General features: G+C 36.1%; 1 protein-coding gene across 5 annotated transcripts in view; it reads right to left on the reverse strand.

Moving 5' to 3' along the window:
• Positions 1-26,348, reverse strand: part of WDPCP (WD repeat containing planar cell polarity effector) — a 381,708-nt gene that overhangs the window by 177,334 nt on the left and 178,026 nt on the right. For all 5 annotated transcript variants that reach the window (XM_045054268.1, XM_045054270.1, XM_045054269.1 and 2 more), the window contains one exon: positions 6,594-6,657. In XM_045054268.1, the coding sequence (XP_044910203.1) occupies positions 6,594-6,657 (64 nt within the window). The remainder of the gene's footprint in view (positions 1-6,593; positions 6,658-26,348) is intronic.

Raw genomic sequence — 26,348 nt, forward strand, 5'->3', positions numbered from 1 at the left:
TACGACAATTAAACAATAAACCCTAGTATAAACAACATCTTATATAATTTCATTTGTTCCATTTGGGGCATAAAATTGATGATACGTCATGCTTTAAAGCAGAATTTGTGACATTTAAGGCTCTTAGCGATTAATAGTTCAAACATAACAGTGCACTGCAGGGGGGTTATCCAGAATTGGAAAGCAGCTAGTGCCAAGCTTAACACTTCACTCACCTTCCAAAAACATACTGCAGAACTTCTCATTCCAGTTATCCCAGATGAGAACATATCAGACTAATAGTCTTGCTGAGAACAACTAAAACAGCTGGGTAAAATAATTTTTAAAATTCTGTTTGAAGACATTGGAGAACAAGACAGTGAGTATTTGAAGGGCCAAGATTCAAGACAGAAGCAAAGCCCAGAGAGGTAGGCCTGACATTTGGTGCAGCTTTTGCTTTTCAAAGTATTTGCCAATATGTAATTGGCGGCCAAGAAGGTGAGAAACTTAACAGAAAGTAGTGTTTGAGAAGTTGAGAAACCACACTGAACATTAGGTAGAGTCAATGGGCTAAGGCTACTAAGTTATACTTCAGGGTCTGCTGAACAGACAAGGCTTCTAACTGGGACTCCTGAAGGGCTACACTCTTGATGTTCAGTATAAAGTAGAAATAAATTGGCTCTTAGACTGAAACTCATGTTCAAACAAACTCAATCACAGAATGGAGTAAGGTATCTTTTAACCTTTACCCTAACTAACTTCTAGAAGCAAAAGTAAATTCTTTCTGGAGGAAAACAACATCATACACAGCCTCAAATTATCACTACATTTTAAAAATGCTATGGTTTTTCAAAAAAAAAAAAAAGGCAGAGAGTTAAAACCAAATGACCCCCAAACAAGAACAGAAAGACAGAAAGATTCACCATAAGGATAGGAATCAAAAGAAAAAATTAGAGGAAAAATGTAATTAATAAGCTAATAGAAGGGAAAAAATGGAATAATAGAGTTAACATAAAAAAGGGCAAGGATGGTTAGGTAAAAGGACATAGAATAGGTGGGAGAAACAGAAAAGAAAGTGGGTAGGACAAACGCAATTACATTATTTATAATCCAATTAAATAATCTAATTAAAAGACAAAGGTGACCCCTGATTAAAAATATACAATTATTTATTGCTTATAAGAGATGCAACTCAAAATATAAAGAAACATGGATATAAAAGATTTGAAGCAAATACAAACCAAAATAAAACTGGTGTAGGTATACTTTGAGACGAAGTAGGTTTTAAGGCAAGAAGCATTACTAGAAAATAGAAGAATGTTTCATAATGTTAAAGGCTCAATATATCAAGAAAATACAACAGTTCTTAAAAGAACTGAAAAATATGATTAACACACTTGATTTTATATAGAACACTGCATTCAACAACTGTAAACTATAGGCTACACATTTTTTTTCAGTGCACATGCAAATTTTACCATTGACCATATAATGGGCCATAAGGGAATTTCAACTAATTTCAAAGGGTTGATGTAATACAGAATAGGTTAAGGTGTGTGTGTGTGTGTGTGTGTGTGTGTGTGTGTCTGTCTAGAAAATGTTTTATTATTTGAAATTAGGAAATGTAAGAAACCTAGGACAAAGAATTCCTAACAGAAATGTTTAGAAATACTTTGAGCTGAATGATAACGAAAAACAGACACATAAAATTGTCAGAATGCAATCAAGGCCATCGTTGAATGGAGATTATACCCTTGAATGCATACATTAGGATACAGTAGCTAAAAAATCCATGACTTAATCATCTATCACAGGTTAGAGTAAGAACAACACATTTAAACAAACTTGGAAGACTTACATTATTGGATATAAATACTTATAAAGTAATTAAAGAAGTTTAGTATTGGAGCAAGGACAGAATCTAGTAATATACCTACACATATAGGACACTTGATTGGCTTATTCTGATTGAATTATAGTTGACATGCAGTATTCTATTATTTGCTGGTGTACAACATAGTGGTTCTACAAATCTATACATTATGTAATGCTTACTACATACAATAAGTGTAGTTGCCATCTGTCAACATACCAATTTATTACATTATCTACTATATTCCCTATGCTGCACTTTTCATCTCCCTAACTTATTTTATAACTAAAAATTTTTAGTTCTTAATCCCCTTCAGCTATTTCACCCATCCCCCTATACCCCTCTATTTTGACAACCACCAGTTTGTTCTCTGTATTTATGAGCCTGTTTCTGTTTCTTTTGGTGTTTATTTGTTCATTTGTTTTTACTTGTAGCTTCCACATATAGGTGAAAATACACAGTGTTTGTTTTTTTCTGTCTGACTTATTTCACGTAGCATAATATCCTCTAGGTCCATCCATGTTGTCACAAATGGCAAGATTTCATTCTTTTTTATGGCTATTATTCCATTCTGTGTGTGTGTGTGTGTGTATATATATATATATATATATATATATATATATATATATAACATCTTTATCCATTCATCTATGGATGGGCATTTGGGTTGCTTCCGCACCTTGGCTATTGTAGATAATGTTGCAATAAACAGGGGTGCGCGTGTCTTTTCCAAACAGTGTTTTCATTGTCTTTGGGTAAATACCCAGTAGCAGAATTACTGGATTATATGGTATTTCCATTTTTATTTTTTTGACAAATCTGCATACTGTTATCTATAGTGAACAATTTACATTCCCACCAACATTCTCCACATCCTTGCCACCACTTGTTATTTCCTGTCTCTTTGATACTAACCATTCTGACTGGTGTGAGGTTATATCTCATTATGGTTTTGATATGCATTTCTGTGAGAACCTCATTTATGACAAAGGTGACCCTGTAAAGCATCAAAGTACAATTTTGTCAATCAATGGTCACAGGTCAACTGGATATACATATGACGGAAGTTAATTTTGTGCCATATCCTCTAAAAAAAATCAATAGAGGTGGATTGTAGGTTTAAATGTTAACATTAAAATAATACAAATTCTGGAAGATAAAAAGGAGAATTTTGGAGGTGCTTGGCTGGCTCAGTCAGCACAGCATGCAACTCTTGATCTGGGGGGGTGTGAGTTCAAGCCCATATTGGGTATAGAAATTACTTAAAAACAAAATCTTTAGAAAAAAGAAGAATTTTCAAGACCTTGAAAATTTCAAGACCTTGAAGATTTTTAAAACAACGCACAAAGAGCACTAACCAGCCCCTAGCAACCACCACTTTACTCTCTATTTCTATGAAACCAGTTTTTATTTACTTTTTAAGATTCCATATATAACTGACACCAGACAGTATTTGTCTTTCTCTTATTTTCCTTAGCATAAAGCCCTCCAGGTTGGTCAATGGTATAGCAAATGGCAAGATTTCCTTCATCTGTCAATGGACACTTAGGTTATTTCCACACCTTGGCTATCTGAATAATGCTGCTGTACACATGGGTACAGATACTTCTTTGAGATACTGGTTTTGTTTCCTTTGGGTATCTACCCAGAAGTGGGATTTCTGGGTTATGTGGCAGTTTTATTTTTAATTTTTTAAGGAGCCTCCATATTGTTTTCCATAGTGGCTGCACCAGTTTACACTCACACCAACAGTGAACAAGTGTTCCCTTTTCTCCACATCTCTGCCAACTTTTGTAATCTCTTTTTTGATAAAAGACATCCTAACAGGTGTGAGGTATTATCTCAATGTGGTTTTGATTTGCATTTCCCTGGTGATTAGTGATGTTGAGTACCTTTTCATGTACCTGTTGGCCATCTGTATGTCCTCTTTGGAAAAATGTCTTTTCAGGTCCTTTGCTCATGTTTTAATTGAATTGTTTGATTTTTTTGCTATTGAGTTGTAGAAGTTGAAATAACTTGGATATTAACCCCTTATCAAATATATGATTTACAAATATTTTCTCCCATTTGTAGATTGCCTTTTTGGGTTTTTTTGACTATTTCTTTTGCTGTGCAGAAACTTTTTGGTTTGACATAGTGTCACTTATTTTAGCTTTTGTGGCCTATGCTTTTATTGTCTTTTATCAAAAAACAACAACAAAAACAAATAAACAAACAAAAAACCCCACAAAAAATAAAAACCCCACACTGCCAAGACCAATGTCAAGGAGCTTTTTCTCAATGTTTTCTTCTAGGACTTTAAGGTTATAGGTCTTACATTTAAGTCTTCAATTCATTTTTAGTTTTTCTGAGGCATGTAAGATAGGAGTCCAGGTTCATTATTTTGCATGTGGATATCCAATTTTCCTACCACCACTTATTGAATTTATCCAAGGGATACAGGAATCAGGGATGCTGATTCATAGGGGCACTTGTACCCCAATGTTTATAGCAGCACTTTCAATAATAGCCAAATTATGGAAAGAGCCTAAATGCCCATCAACTGATAAATAGATAAAAAGATGTGGTTTATATATACAATGGAATACTACTTGGCAATGAGAAAGAATGAAATCATGCCATTTGCAGCAAGGTGAATAGAACTGGAAGGTATTATGCTGAGTGATACAAGTCAGAGAAGAACAGATATCGTATGTTTTCACTTATATGTGGATCTTGAGAAACTTAATAGAAGACCATAGGGGAAGGGAAGGGGAAAAAATAGTTACAAACAGAGAGGAGGGAGGCAAACCATAAGAGACTCTTAAATACAGACAACAAACTGAGGGTGGATGGAGGGGTAGGGGAGAGGGGAAAGTGGGTGATGGGCATTGAGGAGAGCACTTGTTGGGATGAGCGCTGTGTGTTGTGTGTAAGCAATGAACCATGGGAGTCTACTCCAAAAACCAAGAGCACACTTTACACACTGTATGTTAGCCAATTTGACAATAAATTATATTAAAGAAAGAAAAGAAAAAGGAAAGAAAAAACTAACTTGTCCCCATTGTGTATTCTTGGTCAAAGACTAGTTGACCATATATGCATGGGTTCATTTCTGGGCTCTTTATTGTTTTTATGCCAGTTATCACATATAAAATGGAATACAACGTAAACATTAAAGAAATGACATACACTTATGTTTACTGATATGGAAAACTATGTCATATTGTTGAAAGAAAAAAATCAAGTTATAAACAAAAAGTATAGGGAATGAATATATTCACAGAGAGGTATTTTAAAGGATGTCCATTGGTTTTTTAGTTTTATTCTCTTTATTGTATTGTTTACTTTCTATTACAGTATTATTTATTCTTATAATCAAAATATTTTATTTTAATCTAAGGTCTTGCTGAATCATATTGCTTTTGCTTACAAAATATCCTCTCTTTTACATTCATATAATTCAAGCCCTGTTTCAGGTATTCATTATTTTTTACATGGCTATGTAATAACAATAGTTGCTCTGTCTCAACAATAATAACACATAATATCTGTACATTACTTACCAGTTTACAAAGTACTTTCAACACATTATCCCCACTAAGACTCAAAAACAACCTTATGAATAAAGAGATATGAAGAAAATCTACCTTTACTGAGGTGAATTCTGGTAAAGGTGAGAAAGTAGAGATAGATAGTGGGGTCAAAAAATCTAAAAAGTGTTGTTATTTCTGACACTGTGATGTCTACATGTAGAGATATTGGCCAAATAAAACCTTCTCTCAATATATGAATATGTCTATTCAATTTGACAAAAAATACAGATGATAAATAATAACTTTTTGAATTAGAGATTTCTTCACGATCAATGAAAGCACAATTTAACTGAATGATGCAAAGTTAGAATTTAAACAACAAACTCATTCCAAAGACAAGTGATCTAATGTCATGAAGCCATTTTAATATCTAAAGCATCAAAGCTTAAACTACAGAAATGTCTTCATTGTGCAGAAGATTCAGGTAAAAGAGCCTTCCAGAATTTTTTTTGTTTCGTTTTCAAGAAGCTTTTACTTTATTGGTTTCCTTGACAACAATGAATTTTCTGTGGAGCAGAATATGCTAGGAAACCGGGAGAGGAACACCACCTCATCTGACCTCACTGTGACATTGTGGTAAAAGATCTTGGAAGAACCTGATACAGAGCACAAGGATCTGTAAGAAACTGGCTGTTAGCTAATAAATGGGAGGACTAAAGTGTATATGAATTTATAACTTCTTGGGTGTGTTTTGCACTGTGGTTACTTTAAAAATATAAGTGAGAACATTCATAATTTGTTACTTTACACTAAAATCTAAGGGACAAACTTGAGCACATTCAAAATCTATGGTACATATTTTGCCCTATGTCCTGGCTTCTGTAGCTGTACTTTAGAGAATGGATTAAAAGGACACGCTTATTAGATAGAAAGGTGTCATCCCCTCACATCAAGGTACACGAGGAGAAAAGTTCAAGAATTATAAATTCTTAGAAAACATAAAAAATCCTTTGGGCCCCAGCAAAGAAAATGTCAACGAGTCAAAAGAGACTAGATGGCTATTGACCAGTTTCATGAACGCAAAGCTGCAAGCCAAGAAGGAATAATGCTTTCTCACCATGTGTCTAAGGCACAAATGACACTAATCCTTTTTAATGGTCACAAAAGCTGACAACTTACTCAGCCTTAGAACTGAAGGCACAAAATCATCTCTGGGAATGACTCACCATAAACAGGTCACGAGCACCAATGTCAACAGCTAACAGAAATGCCTTTTCAAATCTCTGGTACCTATAATGAAGAAAAGAAATGTATATGTTAGTTATGAACAAAACCATAAAAGAAGAGAGCTGCTTGTTTAATGTATTTATGTGTTACTGTTTTTTGTCCTTCTGATGGGAAAAATATTTTCAAACAGTAGGGAATTTGCCTGCTGGGATTTTCTGTATGTGAAATGTTACTGCACTTAGAAGGGCCTTAGTCAAAGAGCCTGCAGAGGCCTTCAATGCAATTTGCAAGGATAAGCATAACCCAGAGAAGGTGCTGTTGAATGTAGGGAAATAATAGCTTAGGAAAAAGTCTCTCATAATTTTTAACTTTATCATGTTTTGTAAGAGAAAAGTATGGGAATATGTAGAATATAGCAAGATAACAGTAATTACCAAACCGAATAATTATACTTTTGTGTTTCATAGGTAAAAGTTGAGAAGCCATACGCTGTATTATTACAAAAGTCATATTTGCAAGTTTTGGAAAATATACACCCTAGGTTGTTCGAAAATGACAGTAGAAATGGTTTCTAAATATTTTAACGTATTTTCTAAGTATGTTTTTTTAATGCTTATTTATTTTTGAGACAGAGACAGAGAGACAGAGGGAGAGAGGGAGGGAGGGAGGGAGGGAGGGAGGAAGCTGGGGAGGGGCATACAGAGGAGACAGAAGATCTGAAGTGGACTCCACACTGACAGCAGAGAGCCTGACTCAGAGCTCAAACCCACAAACCGTGAGATCATAACCTGAGCCAAACTTGGATGCTTTACTGATTGAGCCACCTAGGCGCCCCTTTTCTAAGTATTCTTAAGTATTTTCTAAATACTTCAAACATTACTTTTCTACTCTTTTTACACAATATACACTTTTCCTAAAGTATAACTTTGATAATTATTTTTTTATAATGTTTATTCATTTTTGAGAGAGAGAGAGAGAGACAGAGAGAATGAGAGAACACGAGCGGGGTAGGGGCAGAGAGAGATGGAGACACAGAATTCAAAGCAGGCTCCAGGCATTGAGGTGTCAGCACAGGGCCTGACACGAGGCTCGAACCCATGAACTGTGATATCATGACCTGAGTCAAAGCTGGGCGCTTAACCGAGTGAGCCACGCAGGTGCCCCTGATAATTCTTTTTAGTGAAAGTTTAATTTTAGCCCAAGATATATGAAAACTACAGTTTAAATTAATTACCTTCACAGGAAAGTTGAAGCTCCTGAAAGCAAAGCATGTTATGATCACATACTTTGCACAGAGTTTTAGAAGGAAAGGGTTTTTTTTTTTTTTTTTTTTGGTTTGAATGCTGAGATTTACATAGATATAATTGTGAGAATTTCTGACTCCAGAAACAAGCAGGTAAATAACCAGGTTGTACTCTGTTCTCTATTTTATATTGTGAAATATGACAGTATAAAATATAAAGATTTCAATTGCAACACATCAAAAATATGGAATATTAACAGATTACATAAATTTTATCAGTAAAATAGCTAAAATAATTTAAGTCCTAACAAAAAATTGATGACTCTTATTGCCAATCTCCTCCTTCACCCTTCTTACAAACCTCTCCAGTATTTGCCTGAATCCCTTTAACTATGGAAAATCAGAAGGCAGTTGTATTTCTTTCGTTCCAGGCAGTTTACTGATTCCTTGTGTATTCAGTGGAGGTGGGATGTAATGAGAAACAGAGGACTGTAGCAAATTGTACAACTTGTTCATACATTCACTGCTATTTTACATTTGATCCCACTACACTGAAACTTTTCTGTCAATAGTAATCTTCCAGCTTCTAATGATGAAATGTAAGATAAGTTCTCATCTTGTGTGCCCTTTTGGCCACATCTGACCCCACAAATTTCCCCTCCTTGAAACTCCCTTTTTCCTTGCATTTGGAGATGCCATTCTTTGTTTTCTCATTTCTGACATTTCATTTTCTTAGTCTCCTTTCCCAGTTTGTTCTATGCCTACTCCATAAAGTTGGTGTTCTATGGTCCTCTTATTTATACTAACTACTCTAGTCTCCCCAGTAACCTTACCCACTTCATGGCACTGATAATTACATCAATAACTCACAAATCCCTAGGTTCCCTTTCTTTCCTGAGCTCCAAACTTTTATTTCCACGTACTTTAAATTTAAAGTGTCTAACATATCCATCAATACATCAATTTGGCAACCATATATATCATAAATTAAAATTGGAGAAAGTGAAATTAACAGGGACAAGATAGGATGTATTGTTCTTTCTAGGTGAGAGATAATGATGAGCACTATGATAAAATGAAGGATTGGCTTTGGAATTGGGCAGAATGGTCAACCAGAAATACCAAAGGCAACTCCCAACTAGACTGCCTATAAAATATACATTAAAGTACATCACAGAACTCTAAAAAAAATAAGAAAATCTCTCTAAGAGTACCATAGTCTCAATCAAAATATAGCCAACCAAATGAAATCCCTTCATTAAAACTAGAGTAAAAATCCCTGAGCAGAGAGCAAATACTGGGGGAGAGGGAGAGGCAGAACTACCCTAAGGGCCATCACACTCAAGATACTGAGCTCTGAACAAGTGTCAAGGTAATGGTGCTAAGCCCAAGACTTCTGATTAAGCCAAGGGCTAAAATGTTCCCAGGATATTAGTGTCCCTAACTTTGGCATAAAGAATAAAAAAAAAAAATTCATGTCTTGCTTAAAGCTTTTTCTTTAAGTAGACTCTACACCCAATGTGGGGCTCAAAGACACAACCCTAAGACTGAGAGTCACATGCCCCAACAACTGAGACAGCCAGGCACCCCTAGATTAAAGCATTTTTTATAGAAATCCCCAGGCTTATCATAAATTAAAATAAAACAAGTATGAGCTCGTGATCAAAAATCACCAAATGCACAAGAAAACAAGCTAGTATGATGGAAAATAATTTCACAGATTATTTTTTCTTATGGTATGCTATAGTTCATACATGCTTCCTTTACTATTTTTCATTCTTTTTTCTTTGCTCTCCTTTGGGTAATTTCAAAAGACTTGTCTTCTACCTCAAAGATTCTTTCAGGGGCTCAATTCCATCTGCTGTTGATGCTCTCTACTTCATGTTTCATTTTATCCATTGTATTCTTCACCTCCAGAATGTTGTTTTTTTTTAATGATTTTTGTCTCTGTAAAGTTCTCATTTTGTTCATTGTTTTCCTTATCTTATTGTCTTTGTTTTCTTGTAGCTCGTTGAATTTCCTTAAAATGTTTAATTATTGGGTATACCACAGATCTTCATTTCTTTGGGGATATTTATTAAAAAAATATTGTGTTTCTCTGGTGGTGTCATGTTTCCTTGATATTTCATGCTTCTTCAAGTCTTATGTTGCTGTTCTCTCATTTAAAGAGTAGTCACCTAATTCAGTCGTACCAACTAGTTTCAGGAATATTAGCCCTGTAGGGATTCTGAGCCGTTCTCAGACTTTTTCTATGGATAAACCTGCTCCACACTTCTTATCCTCTCTTGGGGAGGAATTCTTAAGATGTATGCCTTCTCTCTATTCTGCAACCCTAGGCCAGATGCTGAGAACCTGCTATTTGCTTTCCTAGGGCACTCCTTATGCCCAAGTTTGTGTGCTTTCTCTTAGTCCTACAGTCAGGCTATCTGTGTGTGATTAGTAGCCATTTCCAAAGTCTCCTCTTGCCACCCTGGACTCATGCATAGGATGCTGGCCATGGAGTGTGGGGGCACACATGGAGCATTTGGGGTACCTGTTGCCAGTTGTGCGGATCCATAGGCAAGGTGTCCTCATCAGTTCGTGGGTAGGCTTCTTGATAATAGTCAGGCAGTCTGGTCTGTCAGTCAGTTAGTAGCATCTGTATCCCTTTGATGCCCTCTAAGAGCAGTGACTGCTGTTTTTCCAGCTGTTCTCCACCCCCTAGATATGCAGCACACTTGAGTATTCTGGATGGGATGAGAAAGAAGTAAGTCTCTGGCAGCATCCTGTACAGCTTGGGAAGCCAGGCACTTACTCAACATGCTCTCACTTTTAGCCATGGGAGAAATCATGGGCCGAGGTCTCTCTTGGCACTGAGCTGTGCCACCCTGGGAAAGGGATGACACAAGTAAAGTGAAACTACTCCTCCTACACTATTCAATGGATCCAATCTCAGATTCCCCCCCCCCCCCTTTTTGCTCCAGAGGTGTGCTGGAACATCTCTGCTGGACTCCCAGACTTCCACAAAGGCACACTTATTCATGGGTGATTGTCTAAATTGGTGTGCTGAGGAGTAAATGGTAAAAAACTTATTCTGCCATGTTGATGGTTGTATAATTTCACCTTTTTTATTCAGGGCTGTGATCCACTTCAAGTATGTTTGTGTTGGCAAAAGGTAGAGGACAAGACTCATTTTCCCCCCTATATGGAACACCAGTTTATGTCGTATCATATTTGGAAAAGACCATCTGGACTACATTGAATTACTTTATCAATTTAGTAAAAAAACAGTTGTAGTAAGTTTTGAAATCAGGAAGTTTGTGTTCCCTACCGTTGTTCTTTTTTAAGATTGTTTGGGCTGTTTGGGCCCCTTTGCAATTTCATATAAATTTGTGAACTGGCTTTTTCTATTTCTGAAAAAAAAAAGGCACTGGAATTTTGAATCTTTGGACTACTTTGGGTAAGTGCTGCCATCTTAACAAGAGGAAGTCTTCTAATCCACATATATGGGATGTCCACATTTATTTAAGTCTTCTTTAATTTCTTTTAGCAATATTTTTATGCTTTCAGTTTATAAAACTTTGCCAGTGGTAGAATTATAATATATAATATAATATAATATAATATAATATAATATAATATAATATAATATCTTTTCAATATATACATATATACACACACACACACTGAAGTATTATTAACATACAGTGTTATATTAGTTTCAAGTTTACAATATGATTCCACAATTTCATACATTACTCAATGCTCATCATGAAAAGTATACTCTTAATCCCCTTAATCTATTTCACCCATCTCCACAACCCTCTGGCAACCACCAGTGTTTTCTCTGTACTTTTTGTCTCTTTTTTCTTTGTTAATTTGTCTTGTTTCTTAAATTCCACATGAGTGAAATGATATTTCACTGACTTATTTCACTTGGCATTACACTCTCTAAGTATATCTATGTTGTCACAAATGGCATGATCACATTCTTTTTTTTATGGCTGAGTAATATTCTATGATATATATAACATATATATCACATCTCCTTTATCCATTCATCTATTGATGGACACTTGGTTTGCTTCCATATCTTCATCATTGTAGATAATATTGCAATAAACATAGGGGTGCATACATCTTTTTGAATTAATGTTTTCATTTTCTTTGGATAAATACCCAGTGGTGGCATTACTGAATCATATTGTAATTCTATTTTAAAATTCTTGAGGAAACTCCATACTGTTATCCATCGTGCTGCACCACACAGCACACAGGGTTCTTTTTCTTCCACATCCTCACCAGCATTTATTATTCCTTGTCTTTTTAATTCTAACCATTCTGACAGGTTTAAGGCAATAATACCTCACTATAGTCTTGATTTGCAATTCTGATGATTAGTGGTGTTGAGTATCTTTTCATATGTCTGTTTAGCCATCTGTATGCCCTCTTTGGAAAAGCATCTATTCAATTCTTCTGCCCATTTTATTCAGATTATTTGGGGGATTTTTGTTGTTGAGTTGTGTAAGTTCCTCACAAATTTTGGACATTAACACCTTGTCAGATATACCATTTGTGAATATTGTCTCTCATTCATTAGGTGGTCCTTTTGTTCTGTTGATGTTTTCCTTCACTGTGCAAAACCTTTTTTATTTTGGTGTAGTCCCAATAGTTTAATTTTGCTTTTGTTTCCTTTGCCTGAGGAGACATATGTACAAAAATGTTTTATGGTTTCAGGTCTAACATTTAGGTCTTTAATCCACTTTGAGTTTATTTTTGTGCATGGTGTTAAGAAAGTGGTCCAGTTTTCCCAGCACCATTTGTTGAAGGAACAGTCTTTTCCCCATTGTATATTCTTGTCTCCTCTGTTGTAGATTAACTGATCATATAAGCATGAGTTTATTTCTGGGATGTCTATTCTTTTCCATAGATCTATATGACCATTTTTGTGCCAATATCATATTCTTTTGTTACTAAAGCTTTGTAGTATATCTTGAAATCTGGATTGTGATACCTCCAGCTTTGTTCTTCTTTCTCAAAATTGTTTTGGCTATTCAGGTTCTTTTGTGGTTCCATACAAATTTAAGGATTATCTGCTCTACTTCTGTGAACAATGCCACTGGAATTTTGATACAGACTGCACTGAATGTGTACACTGGTTTTGGTACTATGGACATTTTAACAATATTGGTTCTTCTACTCCATGTGCATAAAATATCTTCCCTTTTGTTTGGGCCACCTTCAGTTTCTTTCATCTGTGTTTTATAGTTTTCAGAGTACATGGCTTTCATCTCCTTGGTTAAGTTTATTCCTAGGTATTCATTCTTTATGGCGCAAATGTAAATGGGATTGTTTTCTTAATTTCCCTTTCTGCTACTTCATTATTAGTGTACAGAAATGCAACAGATTTCTGTCTGTTAATTTTGTGCCCTGTGACTTTACTGAATTCATTTATCAGTTCTAGTGGTTATTTGGTTGTCTTTAGGGTTTCTATATATAGTGTCATGTCATCTCCAAATAGTCAAAGTTTTCCTTCTTCCTTACCCATTGTATTTCATTTTATACTTTTAATTTCATTTTCTTATCTGATTGCTACAGCTAGGACTTCCAGTACAATGTTGAATAAAAGTGGTGAAAGTGGACATCCTTGTCTGGTTCCTGATGTTAGAGAAACATAAATGAAAAACCCACAGCTAACATTATACTCAGTGGTATTAAAAAAAGTTTTTCTTCTAAGATCAAGTGTAGGATTTTTGGTTTATAGTTTTTTCCTTTGTACATTTTAAATGTCATCCCACCACTTTCTGACCTCCATGGTTTCTAATGAGAAATAAGCTGTTAATCTTACTACAGATCCTGTTTATAAGTTGCTTTCTGCTTTCCACCTTCAAGATTCTCTTCTTGGTTTTTGAATTTTGATTGTAATGTGTTTAATGTGGATCTTGTTGAGTTGATTCTACTTGAATTTCATCTTGTTTCTTGGATATGTAGATTCATGCCATTAGTCAAAATTTTCTTCTAAGACTCCCATAATGCATATGCTTAATGGCATCCCACAGGTCCCTCAAGTTGTTTTTATTTTCTTCATTCTGTTTTTATATCTGCTCCTCTAGCTTGATAATTTAAATTGTCCTATTTTAACATTCAATGATTCTTTCTTCTGCCTGCTCAAATCTGTTGAATCAATCTAGTGAATTTCTCATTTCAACTATTATACTCTATAGTTCAAGATATTCTATTGGATTCCTTTTCACAATTTCGATCTCTTTATTATATTCTCTATCTGGTAAGGCATTATCCTTACTTGTTTCTTTTTGTTCATTGTCCATGGTTTCCTTTAGCTTTTTGAGCTTATTTAAGATAGTTAATATAAATAAAGTCTTTGTCTAGTCATCCCAGTGCCTAGGTTTCCCCTGGGATGCTGCCAACTTTTTTTCCTTGTGAATGGGCCATAGTTCCCTGCTTCTTTGTATGCCTTTGAAAACTTTTTTTTTTTTTGAAATTAGACATTTTGAGTATCATGATGTGATAACTCTGGAAATCAGATTCTTTCCCTCTCTAGGTTTTACTGTACTGTTGAGGGCACTACTCCATTTGTTTACTGACATTCCCAAACTATTTTTGCAAGGCCTATATTCCTTCTCATGTGTGATCACTGACATCTCTGTTTCATTATCTCAGCAGCCAGGTATTTTTTAAAATCCTGACAGATGACCTGATAGATTTTTTTTCAAATTGTGAAGCACCAAACAACTCTCCCAGTCTTTGTAGATTGGCTCAGAGTTAGGATACTCTTTTATTGCTTAGCCAAATTACCTACATATAATTCTGTCTTAGCCTTACCTTCTTTCTTATGCAGGACCGAAGGTCTTCCTGAGGTTTATAACTGGGGTTCTTTCAGGTCTTTCTGAGCATGCATCCAGCTTTGGGCATTTGTGTTGCACCTGTGATGCACCAGTATATGTAGTAGCCCTTCAAGGAACTTATTCTAAAATATCTTCTCCTTAGCCTTCTCTTTCCCAGGTCTGCTGGTCAATCTGCTGCTCTTCCCAGTCTCTCTCTCTTGCCTGAGTCAGCTATGCATACTATATGTCTTTAAATGCTTTTGACATATGCAAATGCTTTTGCCAGAGATGCTGTCATAGCCTGACAGAGGCAAATGAAACCAAGCTTCTGCACTGGTCCCTCTGGAAACCACACACTGGTCAAAATGCAAAATGCATAACCACAGTTTTTGAGAACAAGGTCCATCATGGCCCTCTGCACCAGCTAGGTAATACTAGGAATGCCAACCACTGTCCTCAAGGCCACTGTCATAGAGGGGTATGGGGGATGGTAGATAGGTAAACAAAAATGCAGTAATTCTTTCTTACCTATATTTAGCATTCTTTGTCTTTATTAGGTACTATTGTTTTGAGTTTTAAAAATTAGATTATAAAGTTAAAGTTAATTCTGTCAGTTTTGTTGCTTAATGATTGCTTCAGTGGAAGGACTGATTCTTGGAGCTCCCTAATCTCTGTTTTCATGTCATCTCTCCCACTTCTATTTATAAACCTCAATGTGGCACTCATGAGAATCTCTCTCTCAGATCTCCTACTGCAGGGAGTACAACTGACTGACAGCCCCAGCTGCTGCATTTTGAAATCTATCATTGTGTTTTCCTGTTAAGGCTACACTTTCCACAAGCTGCTCCTGGGCAGTGGCTGAGGGCAGTTGAGATAGTAAGGCAGTCCTGTTCCTGGGTGACACGGGATTCTTCAAATGGGCAACACTGGTTTGATGACTTCTGATAGCCTTAGAACTTTCCTTAGAATTGCTCAGAAGTATGCTTTGGTGGGTGGTGGAGGCTGTGGATGGGCAATACTTATTAAGCAGACAGTGGAACAGACTGATTACTACTAAGTTGTACTTACATCATGAGGAAGCATAATGAGAGACTGAATGCTCTTTTCTTTCCTTCTTTTTTTTTTTTTTTTTTCCCTGAGTGCTCTTTTCAGTTAATAGCCACCTTGGTAGTTTACAGAAGTCCTTATCCTCTGCATTTGAAAAGCAGATACAGTTGACATGGGGGAGACCTAATCGTTAGAGTCAAAGAGTTCTAGAGACATTTGGATGTACTACCAAGGCAAGTTTACTTCACTAGTCAATGCCCTGTTAAGAACACCTGGGATCCTGATATCTGGGATGGGTACATCTTCCAGCACTTCCAATCGTGCTAGAAGATTCTGTAGAGACCCCTCCTCTCAAACCAACAAATATTCCCTCCCCTTAGGAAGTGCCTGTGCCGCTGCCTGGCTGCCAGGCTGATAACTGGGGTTAAATCTCAGCACAATACAGCTAGGAACATGCTAGATCTGATAAACTATGAGACCATACACTTAAATAATTACAAGATTTAGCTAGCATGTGCCAGTAAGAAAAGGGGAGTTGGAATGGAAGACAGGATAAATAAAAATTCATTACTGTGGGGAACACTCCTTCAGGATACAGAATTTAACATCCTATCAAGGACTCCATGGGGTGGGATAAACTGCCACTGGAATGGCTCTTAAAAGCCTGGAAAAAAAAAATGGCCAAAACTCAATGAAGTGGAAATGCCTGGCAATGCCAAGTAGTGCAAAAAGCAATAAAGTGGATGGTGGATGAGAGAGAGGATGAATACTATTTGCAGCCATGAGATGAAACTCAGTGACAATGGATACAGTTAATCTTACTAACTTCCCTTTTTGTCTCCAGTTTCCATGGAATAGCTGTTCTCTGAACCTATGTGGAAAAATAGATCTGTACAGTGGTATTCATGAGAAGGCACATCTGAGATCTCTGACTTCAGGGTACAAAATAGACCAACAGCTTCAGATACTGTGGTCTGAAATTTATCACTGCAGCTACACTGAGGCTACATTCCCCAGAAGCTATACCTAGCCAATGAATGATGAAGCAGGGATTCTTAGGCATGTCCATTCCTGGGAGACACGGACCTGTCCTGTCATTGTCCTTTGTCCAGCTTTGTGGAGTCTCACTCTATGCATGTACAGCTTAGGGTTCACCTAAGTTGACTCTTACGCAGATTTCTGGAGCTCTTTCTCTACACAGCACCTGCCTCTCTAGTACACAAACCCACAAATTCCAATTGTCTCATATTCCCTGAACTCTGACCAATTCAACAAACTGCCTGCCATATTCTGCTTGGGTTCCCCCTCCTTGCTCTCTGATGTAGAAAGTAGCCCTGCCGGAAAACCAGGAGATCACAAGATTGACCTTATTTATTCTTCACTCTCAGGGACCAGAGTCCTGCACTGTCAATCACTTCACCTCTAAAAACAAATTTTAATGTCCAGTTTAATAGCTGTCTCTGGTGACAGGTCAGTCTATTACCAGTTATCATCACAGCTGACAGCAGAAGGTCTCAGAAATAGTATCTTCAGTAAATATTATAACCCCATCAACAACACTCATGGTAACAACAATAGATCTTATTTATTTATTGAGATCTTCTCTGTACTAGTTACTATTTTAAGTACTTTCTATGTATTAACTCATGTAATCTTCACAACAACCCTATCAATTTGGTACTATTCTTATCTTTTATTTAACAAGGAGAAAACTCAAGCACAAAGAGGTTAAGTAAAAGTTGTTGTATAAAATACAGAACATCTGGGGCACCTGGCTGGCTCAGTCGGTAGAGTACGCAGACTCTTTTTTTTTAAGTTATATATATATATATAGAGAGAGAGAGAGACAGAGAGAGAGAGAGACAGAGAGCATGAGATGAGAAAGAGAGGTGCCAAGAGAGGGAGAGAGAGAATCCCAAGCAGCCTCCACACTGCCAGTGCAGAGCCCGATATGGGGCTCAAACTCACAATTGTTGAGATTGTGACCTGAGCCGAAATCAAGAGCTGGAAGCTTAGCTGACTGAGCCACTGAGGCGCCCCTAGAGTATGCAGACTCTTAATATCAGGGTCGTCAGTTCAAACCCTACATTGGGCTTGAAACCTACTTAAAAAAAAAAAGGAAAAGGAAAAAAAAAAGGACAGAAAACCCAGTTAAATTTGAATTTTAGATAATGAATAGTTCTTTAGTGTTAAGTATATCCCATATGATATCTGGGACATGCTTACACTAGATAATTCTGTATTACCTGAAATGCACATCTAACTGGGTGTTCTTTATTTTTATTTGCTAAATAAATCTGGCAACTTTAAACTTGCTCAAGGTCCTACAGCTACTTGTATAGTAATCTGGCTCCAAAACTTCCACCCTCTAATATAGTGCTGCTCTAATACACTAGGAAAGAATGAACTATGTGCTATAGGCTTATAGGTCCTTCTTTAGATAAGGTCTCTCAGTTCAGATAAGAAATGCCATGTTGCATTCATTAAAGAGGAATGACCAAATGACTTCCACCTTTGGCTCTGTAAAGAGATGAGCCAGCTCCCTTTTTTGGTTTACAGCATATTAGGGACCCAAAATTCCATCATTTTGAACCCTACAAGCTTTAAAACTAGTATCATTCAAAAGTTATCATCAGCTATATTGTCCCCTATAAGTACATTTGCTTTTATAGGGTGCTATGAAATACCTCCAATGCCCAAGTTCCTGTGTTAACTCAAAGGGTTAGAAAACCTAATGACATTAATTCTTGACCTTAAGCAACTCACACTCTAGTAGGAGAAATAGACATAAATAAAGATAGTAGCTATCACATCTATTAAGTACTTATTTAATACATGCTAGTCATTTCATATTTATTATTTATAATTCTGACAAAGATGTTTAAGGTTAGTAAACTCCTCATTTGTAAAATGGAAATAAAAGTTTGTGCATTACTGTGTAAATTATTAAGCTGGGATTCACACTTAGTTCTGTTTGACTCTAGTGCTTGGGCTTTTCAAAAGAAATCGAGTGTGACCTCCACAACTATCTAAAACCTCAGTCTCTAAGTGCTAGAGCTTAGCAATTAAGACTTAAGGGAGCATTCCTACCTAGTGTACCCGCCTCCATACTTTGCAGAGGGCTGTTCATAACTGCTATTGAGATTATCGAGACGGTATGTAGCAAATAGTCAAATTGTTTGTGTTATCATATTTGTTAAAGATATTATATCTGAGACATTCTTCTGTCAGCTATGATGAATAAGCTGGAAACAGATTGATTCTATCACCATAAACATAATGGCGGAAGTCATTCATTGCTTTCATATAGCTATTGATGATAGTAGTGTGTTACAGTATGACTACTGACATTATGAAATGTAAAAAAAAAATACTATATTGAAGAATGTTCCTGTGATAACAAATCAATTTAAAATAAAACACAAACCATACCAATGACAGCAAATATATTTTAAAAATAATATATGTGAAAGATAGGGCCTGATAAAGGAGAATAACAGTACTGCTTAACTAAAGATACTCCTCTAGAGAGAACTGTTCAGTCAGGATTTGAGAACAAAAATGTCAACAAATTCTGGTACTAAAAACATCAAGACTTTACATAATAGCTGAGTTTATGAAATACCAGTTAAATAGCGGCCCTGTAAAATATGCCGAGAGGGAGATGTACTGAGGGGCTCCTGGGTAGCTCTGTTGTTTAAGTGTCTGACTCTTGATTTTAGCTCAGGCCATGATCTCACAGTTTGGTAGTTTGAGCCCTGCACTGGGCTCAATGCTGACAGTGTGGAGCCTGCTTGGGATTCTCTCTTCTCTCTCTCTCTCTCTCTCTCTCTCTCTCTCTCTCTCTCTCTCTCTCTCCCTCTCTCTCTGCCCCATGCCGCTCCCCCCCCCCACTCGTGTGCTCTCTCTCTCTCTCAAAATAAATAAATAAACTTTATTTAAAAAGTATTGAGAGATGTTTCTGAGTCACTTCATGGAAAGTTCAAATGAATTTGCCTCCAGTCTCCTGCTGCATAATTAGCTGTATGCCTGTATGTTGAGTATAGGAGTAAAAATCTGTGATTAATAAATCTATTAAAAATTTGCATGCATTGGTTGGTTGTGCATGTTAAATTTTATCTGTGAAGTATGGACAGAAGTAACAATCTAGCTCAAAGTTCCTGATTTATTCTAGAACCATGAACTTGTCAGAAGTCTCTCATGCTTTACTAAAATCATAACTGATAGTTTTTGTGTAGGGTACAAATTTAAAGGTAAAATAACTTCTATCTCAGTTTAATTGTATTTACCACTTTTAAGTATTAAGTACTAAAATTTTCCTATAATAATTTTGTTAGTCCTCCTGAAAGACACCTAAAATTTCCCTCTATCTTGTTTCGTGTCAAATAAGCTATGAGTGTTTTCTAGTCCTGCCTCTCTACAATTTTCAAAGATAAACTATTTCTAATTTGCTGTTATAGTACAAAATAAGCTATGCAACAAATGAAATTATTACTAGTACTTTTAATTAATCAATACTGAATGGTAGTTAGAAGCCTCTGGAAAGAAAACTCTAAGTTGGTTTCTTTCCTTTTATCTTCTATATAAAAGGTACATAAACCTACATTAAATGACACATTTGAAGTCATTTGGCTTAGGAATAAACAGTCTTATTTTCATCCTTTGAAGGAAAAAAGTACATTTGGCAAGACGGAGGCTCATGAAAACTGTGACCACCTAGACCACCCATGTGCCCTGTGGTTGCTCTCTCACAGTGGCACTCCCCTCTTCATAACAATAGCAGGGCCATTTGAATTGTAGGCTTTCCCAGATCACTCAGAGGACAGGTCACTCTTTCCCAAAAGGCCAAAATGGGAAAATTTGTGGAATAGAGGATTCCCTCCCCATAACACTGTGTGCTTCTCTTACACACACACTATTTCTCTAACAGCTGTCCCTGAGCCATCTCCCTGTCAGTCCCTCGATGGTGCACGTTAAGGCTTACGGTGTGAGTAGCTCAGTGCTACAGTTTAGCGGCTGTGAGATCTAATCCTCTCTCTCTCTGCAGAGCATAGTGTATAGGGCATGTCAAAGAGCAGGGATTGTGGTGCAATGGGTACAATTCCACCTGCCTTCTTGTTCCGTTTCGGCCCTAAATTGGACCCTTGCTTTTTGTACAGATTTACCTAAGTCTTTGGAAGTCTCCTGGCAATTCACAGGCATTTGGGGGGCACAGTAAGGCAAGTTATAACCACCTATGATGCTCTCTTTACTTACACAAATGCACATGGCCAATATGTACACTTTTTTAGAGTTTTTCTACCCCACCTGCTCTTTAGCCTGCAACTTGGTAAAGTAATAAAATACACTTTGAAAACATGAAAAATGCTAATTATCTTTACTTAGTTTAAAAACATTTGGAGAATTAGTAAAGTACTTCTTTTTTTCAAAATCATGGTTATATTTGCATTCATTTAACATTTCAGTCCTGCTCCTATTTCCCTAAAGGTTTTTAAAATAAGCAATTATAGTTTTTATTTGTGGAAAAATTTGCAGATGTAAAAGTGTTTGCTAGTAATTGTTTTATTGGGTACAACACTCCCAAGAGTTAGCAGAGGCAGGTGATTTGATTTCCATTTTACAGATAAAAAGCTTATCAAAAATCTCTTTAGTCTTTGGTTAAACTGGCATTAAAAAAAATCACATCCCTTGATTCCAGTTCTCTTTTAACTCTACCACAATTAGCTTAGGTGTAAATAAAGGAAGGCAAATTCTCCACTTTGCAGGTGAGAACTCATTACATTCATCCCCCAAACTTCTGTATGGTCTGCCTCAGTCTCTACTTCTCTTTAGTCTTGCCAATACATTGTAGCCCCCTAAAAAAGCCCTTGTTGCTAGGATGTACTTAGCTTTAATACATTTCATTTTCCTCCTTCCTCTCTTACTTATCCCCTTTCTTCATGCTTCCTATTATCTCTTTCTATCCCTATCTCTTCCTTCCTTCCACTATATTCTCTCTATATTTCCTCTCCCTTCCTTCCCCTTTCCATTTTCTTTTCCTTTCCCTTCATTTCTCTCCTTCTTTCTCACTTTTTATATTCATATATTAATATCATACCCCCAATGTTTGAATCTTAGCATAATCCAACCACGTCATTCTGGCTCCTGCATCTACATTTAAACAGCCACGATGTCCTCAGTCTTACAAGATTTCCCTCATGCTTACAAAATACAAACTTGCCTTTCCAAAGAATATCGATTAACATTAAAAAATATATATTTTCAAAAAGTCCCAATAGAAAATAGACAAAGGACATGAAGAGATACTTCACCAGAGCATATACAGATGGAAAATTAATACACGAAAAGATCCTCCACATCATTAACCATCAGGAAAATGCAAATGAAAACAACAATGAAATATCACTGCACATCCATTATAACAGTTAAAACGAAAAACAGTGACAGTATTGGCAAGGATGAGAACCTAGATATTTCATATATTGTTGACAGGAATGCAAAATGATATGGCCACTCTGAAAACAGTATGGCAGCTTCCTATAGAACTAAACACACCCAACCTTGCATACGACTTTGCAAGCATACTCCTGGGCATTTATCACAGGGGAGTGGAAATTCACATCTACACAAAAATCTGTACGTGAATATTCATGGAAGCTTTATTTGTAATAGCCCCAACCTGGAAATAATGGAAATGCCCCTTGATAGGTAAATTCATGATTTTTAAAATTATACTTAACGGAATAACATTTTGTAGGAGAGTTGAATTAGCATCTTTATATAGGATATATGTCAAAAAGTAGTAGCCATTAAAATATTTCTAAGAAATTTTTCTTTCCACAAACAATGCAAACCAAACCAAACCTGAGCTTTGCATTAGACTAAAAGCCAAACAATACAAGTCGGTGTCTTGCTGTTACTTACGTACTGGTTTTACTTTATGGTTAGAGTTTCAACTGTTAGAGGACATTAGTGAACATTTTTACATCTAACAAAAGCTAATCAAGAAACCTACTTAAAAAGAAAAAAGAAAACTACTTTTACTCCCTTGCCCAATCCCTTACTTTGTTTTTATTTTCTAAATTCTTTCCATTTTTTCCCAACATGAAAAGTTCTGAAATTGCCGCAGTATCTTATGCCACAGATTGTTTATTTTTGTTTTTATTCTTTTATTACAATTATGAATGTAATACATAAATATTGTCTCATTTTCAAAATTCAAACAATGCAGATAAAGCAAAAACCCCCTAGAATTGCTTCCGAATTCCAAGCCCAGGTATGAGCAGAAGTGAACCCTTTTATTATTACGGACTGTGGCTTTTCATACTTCACTGTGACTTCCTAAACACATTAAGTATCAAAATAAATGATATAAAAACATACCGGTTTAATAGGGGTTTCCCTTAGACGTCTATCTCCAATGAGTAGCCAGCCTCCCTCTCAAGGAAAACCTTTATGTTTCACTAACCTCTTTACTACTTAGCTGCTTCTCAATAGTCCGTGTTTATCTCTGAATACAGGCACTGGTGGAGAATTCTCAGCAAAGTGCTTCAGGCTAAAAACAGATGTTAATTAAAAATGCTGATAACCCATGGCACCTGTTGTTTCACACTTCTTTTGCTCCAGCCCCAGTCTGCCAAATCCCATCCTTTGTTTCAGTAATTCTCTGCAGCTTTTCTTCCATTCCAGCTGTAGGTCTTTCACTGTAGTGATCATTTAAACTTAATAGGAAAGCCATGTTTTATTGAACAAACCTATCAGGATGACTACACACACAGTCAGTTTAAGGAATGCAGTATCAGAGCTCTAAGAATGAACTACATTCTAATGATGTGTCAATTGTCCGCATGTGATATCTCAACAATTTTAACTATGGGAACAGGAACTTAGTAAATCATTTAAGTGTATCTCTCTCTTCCATCTCTCCTGCTGGTCTCCATAGAGTGTTTTCATGGCAGGACTAAATGGAGGAAAGGAAGGGAATAGACCTAGCACTGAGAGAGACAAGGTCAAAATCCATAGTGACTTCAATCAAGTAGGCATGTAGTCAGCAAAGATCAAAGTTCTTGAAGAGTAACTATATTTAAGTCACTGAAAAGGAAATAAACTACACAAAAGGGGTAAGATGGAGAAGGACTAGAAAAGGAAATGTCACAAAGATGTGCAGAGTGTGCAAATATATTGCATATATTGCACAGAATATATTTGCACAAATTATATTTAATATAAAGCAATTAAGACTTATAATGTAATATTGTGGGCAAAATAGCTAGTGAGGTAATAAATGTATAAATTTGAATATCCTGAAACTGATCGTTTACCACTGATGATAAATTATATTAAGCATGGGGTTGCAGATAGAGCTCTGAGCTATATTCTGCACTTTTGGCATAGTAGATGGCACACAGTAAATACATATTTGTTGAGTGAACAAATGGTTTTTTCAAAAACTAAAGAAAAATTTGGAGAAGATTCCACAGAAAGTGAAAATAAAGAAGTAGTTTGGGGGCGCCTAGGTGGCTCAATCAGTTAAGCATCAAACTCTTGATATTGGCTCAGGTCCCAATCTCACAGTTGTAAGATCGAGGTCCATATAGGGTTCCATACCAAGCATGGAGTCTGGTTGAGATTCTCTCTTTCCTTCTCTCTCTGCTCCTCCCCGACTTGCATTCTCTCAAAATAATTAAATAAACTTAAAAAAAAAAAGGTGGTTTGAAACTAAACCACGTGAGTATAGTTCATACTACACCAAGCACATGTGTCACCATGTAGGGTAGAAAATTCCTCCTACTCAGTTGTATGTTGGGATCACATGACCTGTCCAAGCACCAGCCTAATCCTTCATTCTTTTGCAGATAGTGCAAGAGAGAGGAGTGGGAACAGAGAATAACAGTGAGGGCAACACTAACAAAGCTATACTTGTCAAAGAGAGAGGGGATGAGGCAGCAAAGCTCCAAGATTCACAGCATCTCTAGGGATGGAAAATTCACTTGAAAATTTGGAGGAGGGAGGTTTTATTTTTTTCTTTTTTAATGAGGTATTCTCACATGCATATACAGGTAAGGTCAACAGAATCCCATTTTTCTGTCAGTTGTTGTGCGTGAGTAGGGAGAGGTAGTTGAAGGGAGAGAGAGGTAAGAAAGTAGAAAGGCCTGAAAATAGAAAGAAAAATAATATTCTAAAGAAAATGTGTTATTCTTATCTTGGTCATCAGTGCTATATTTATTAATACTGCAGTCCCGTGACTATGAGTAGGATACAGTACCATCAGGAAAATGAACTAAGCTCATAACCCTGGTCTGCTTAGCTCTGCTTCTCTAATGTAGTCTAGGAGACAGGCTGAATGTGTGCAATTTCTGAGATGTTCGTATACATTTGAAAAATGAGCTGGACCCTTCAGAGTTAAGTTTATTTACTTGATATTAACACAAAAATTTTGTTTCCACAAATTAATTTTCTCAACCACTGTGCTTGCATGAATGTTTTATTTACAAACTAGGCTACTCTTGGGCATACTTTCTGCTTCAGTTTTCCTGTAACATACAAGTCCCTAAAATTATGACTTGGGGTACAATTTTAGTATTGCTCTTAATTTATAACCAAAAGCTTAAAAATTAGAAATGAAAAAATGTATAGGGAAGTATAAAGAAAAACATAATTATCATTGTTAACTAATCTAGATTCAAACAGTTGATGCTTGAACAGTGCATGGGGTGGGGGCCTTACTCCTTGTGCAGTTGAAAATCCATGTATAACTTTAGACTCCCCAAAAGCTTAATTACTAATAACCTATTATTGGCTGGAAGCTTTACTGATAATATAAACTATCAACTAACCCATATTTTGTATGTTATATATTGTATTCTTACAATTAAATAAGCTAGAGAAAAGAAAATGTTATTAAGAAAATCATAAGGAAAAAAAGAAAAATCATAAGCAAGAGAAAATACATTTTTAATTCTATAGCAGAACGAAAAAAATCCAAGTATAAGTGGACCCATGCAGTTCAAAACCAGGTTGTTCAAAGGTTAACTGTATATACTTGCACTTTTTAATTACATGTGTTCTACTATGCACAAAATAATCACCCTTGTCTTTATAAAATGGGTACATATTCATAAAAAGAGGTTCAAACAACACAAAAGGACAAATATCAAAGTATAAGTCACTCCCACATTGCAATAAATACCCATAAATTTCTCACGGTTACTGAGTTTAAGCTCCGTGTCCAGCTCTGAGCTGACAGCATGGAGCCTGCTTGGGATCCTCTGTCTTCCTCTCTCTCTGCCCCTCCTCCACTCACACATTCTCTCTCTCTCTCTCTCTCAAAATATGCAATAAATACCCATAAATTTCCATTGTTCACATTAGGTACGCATCATCCGGGTATCTTTGTATAGGTATATAAAATAGATGGAGAGATACCAAGAAATTCTTTTCTGTATAAAGGCTTTTATGTTACACATCCTATTTGTTAGTTAAGATAAAAAATTTAATTTTGCTTTAAAGAAAAGAAGAAAAGTAGTTTTGTAGAAATAACCTTCAATTATTTATTTCCTAAACATAGGCTATTTCCTAAAAGATCCCTCTAAAGTTAAGCGATTAAAAATATTCAGGTTTTTAAAAGAATTTATATTCCT

The sequence above is a fragment of the Felis catus genome, chromosome A3 (genome assembly GCF_018350175.1).
Source record: "Felis catus isolate Fca126 chromosome A3, F.catus_Fca126_mat1.0, whole genome shotgun sequence".
Classification (NCBI taxonomy): domain Eukaryota; kingdom Metazoa; phylum Chordata; class Mammalia; order Carnivora; family Felidae; genus Felis; species Felis catus.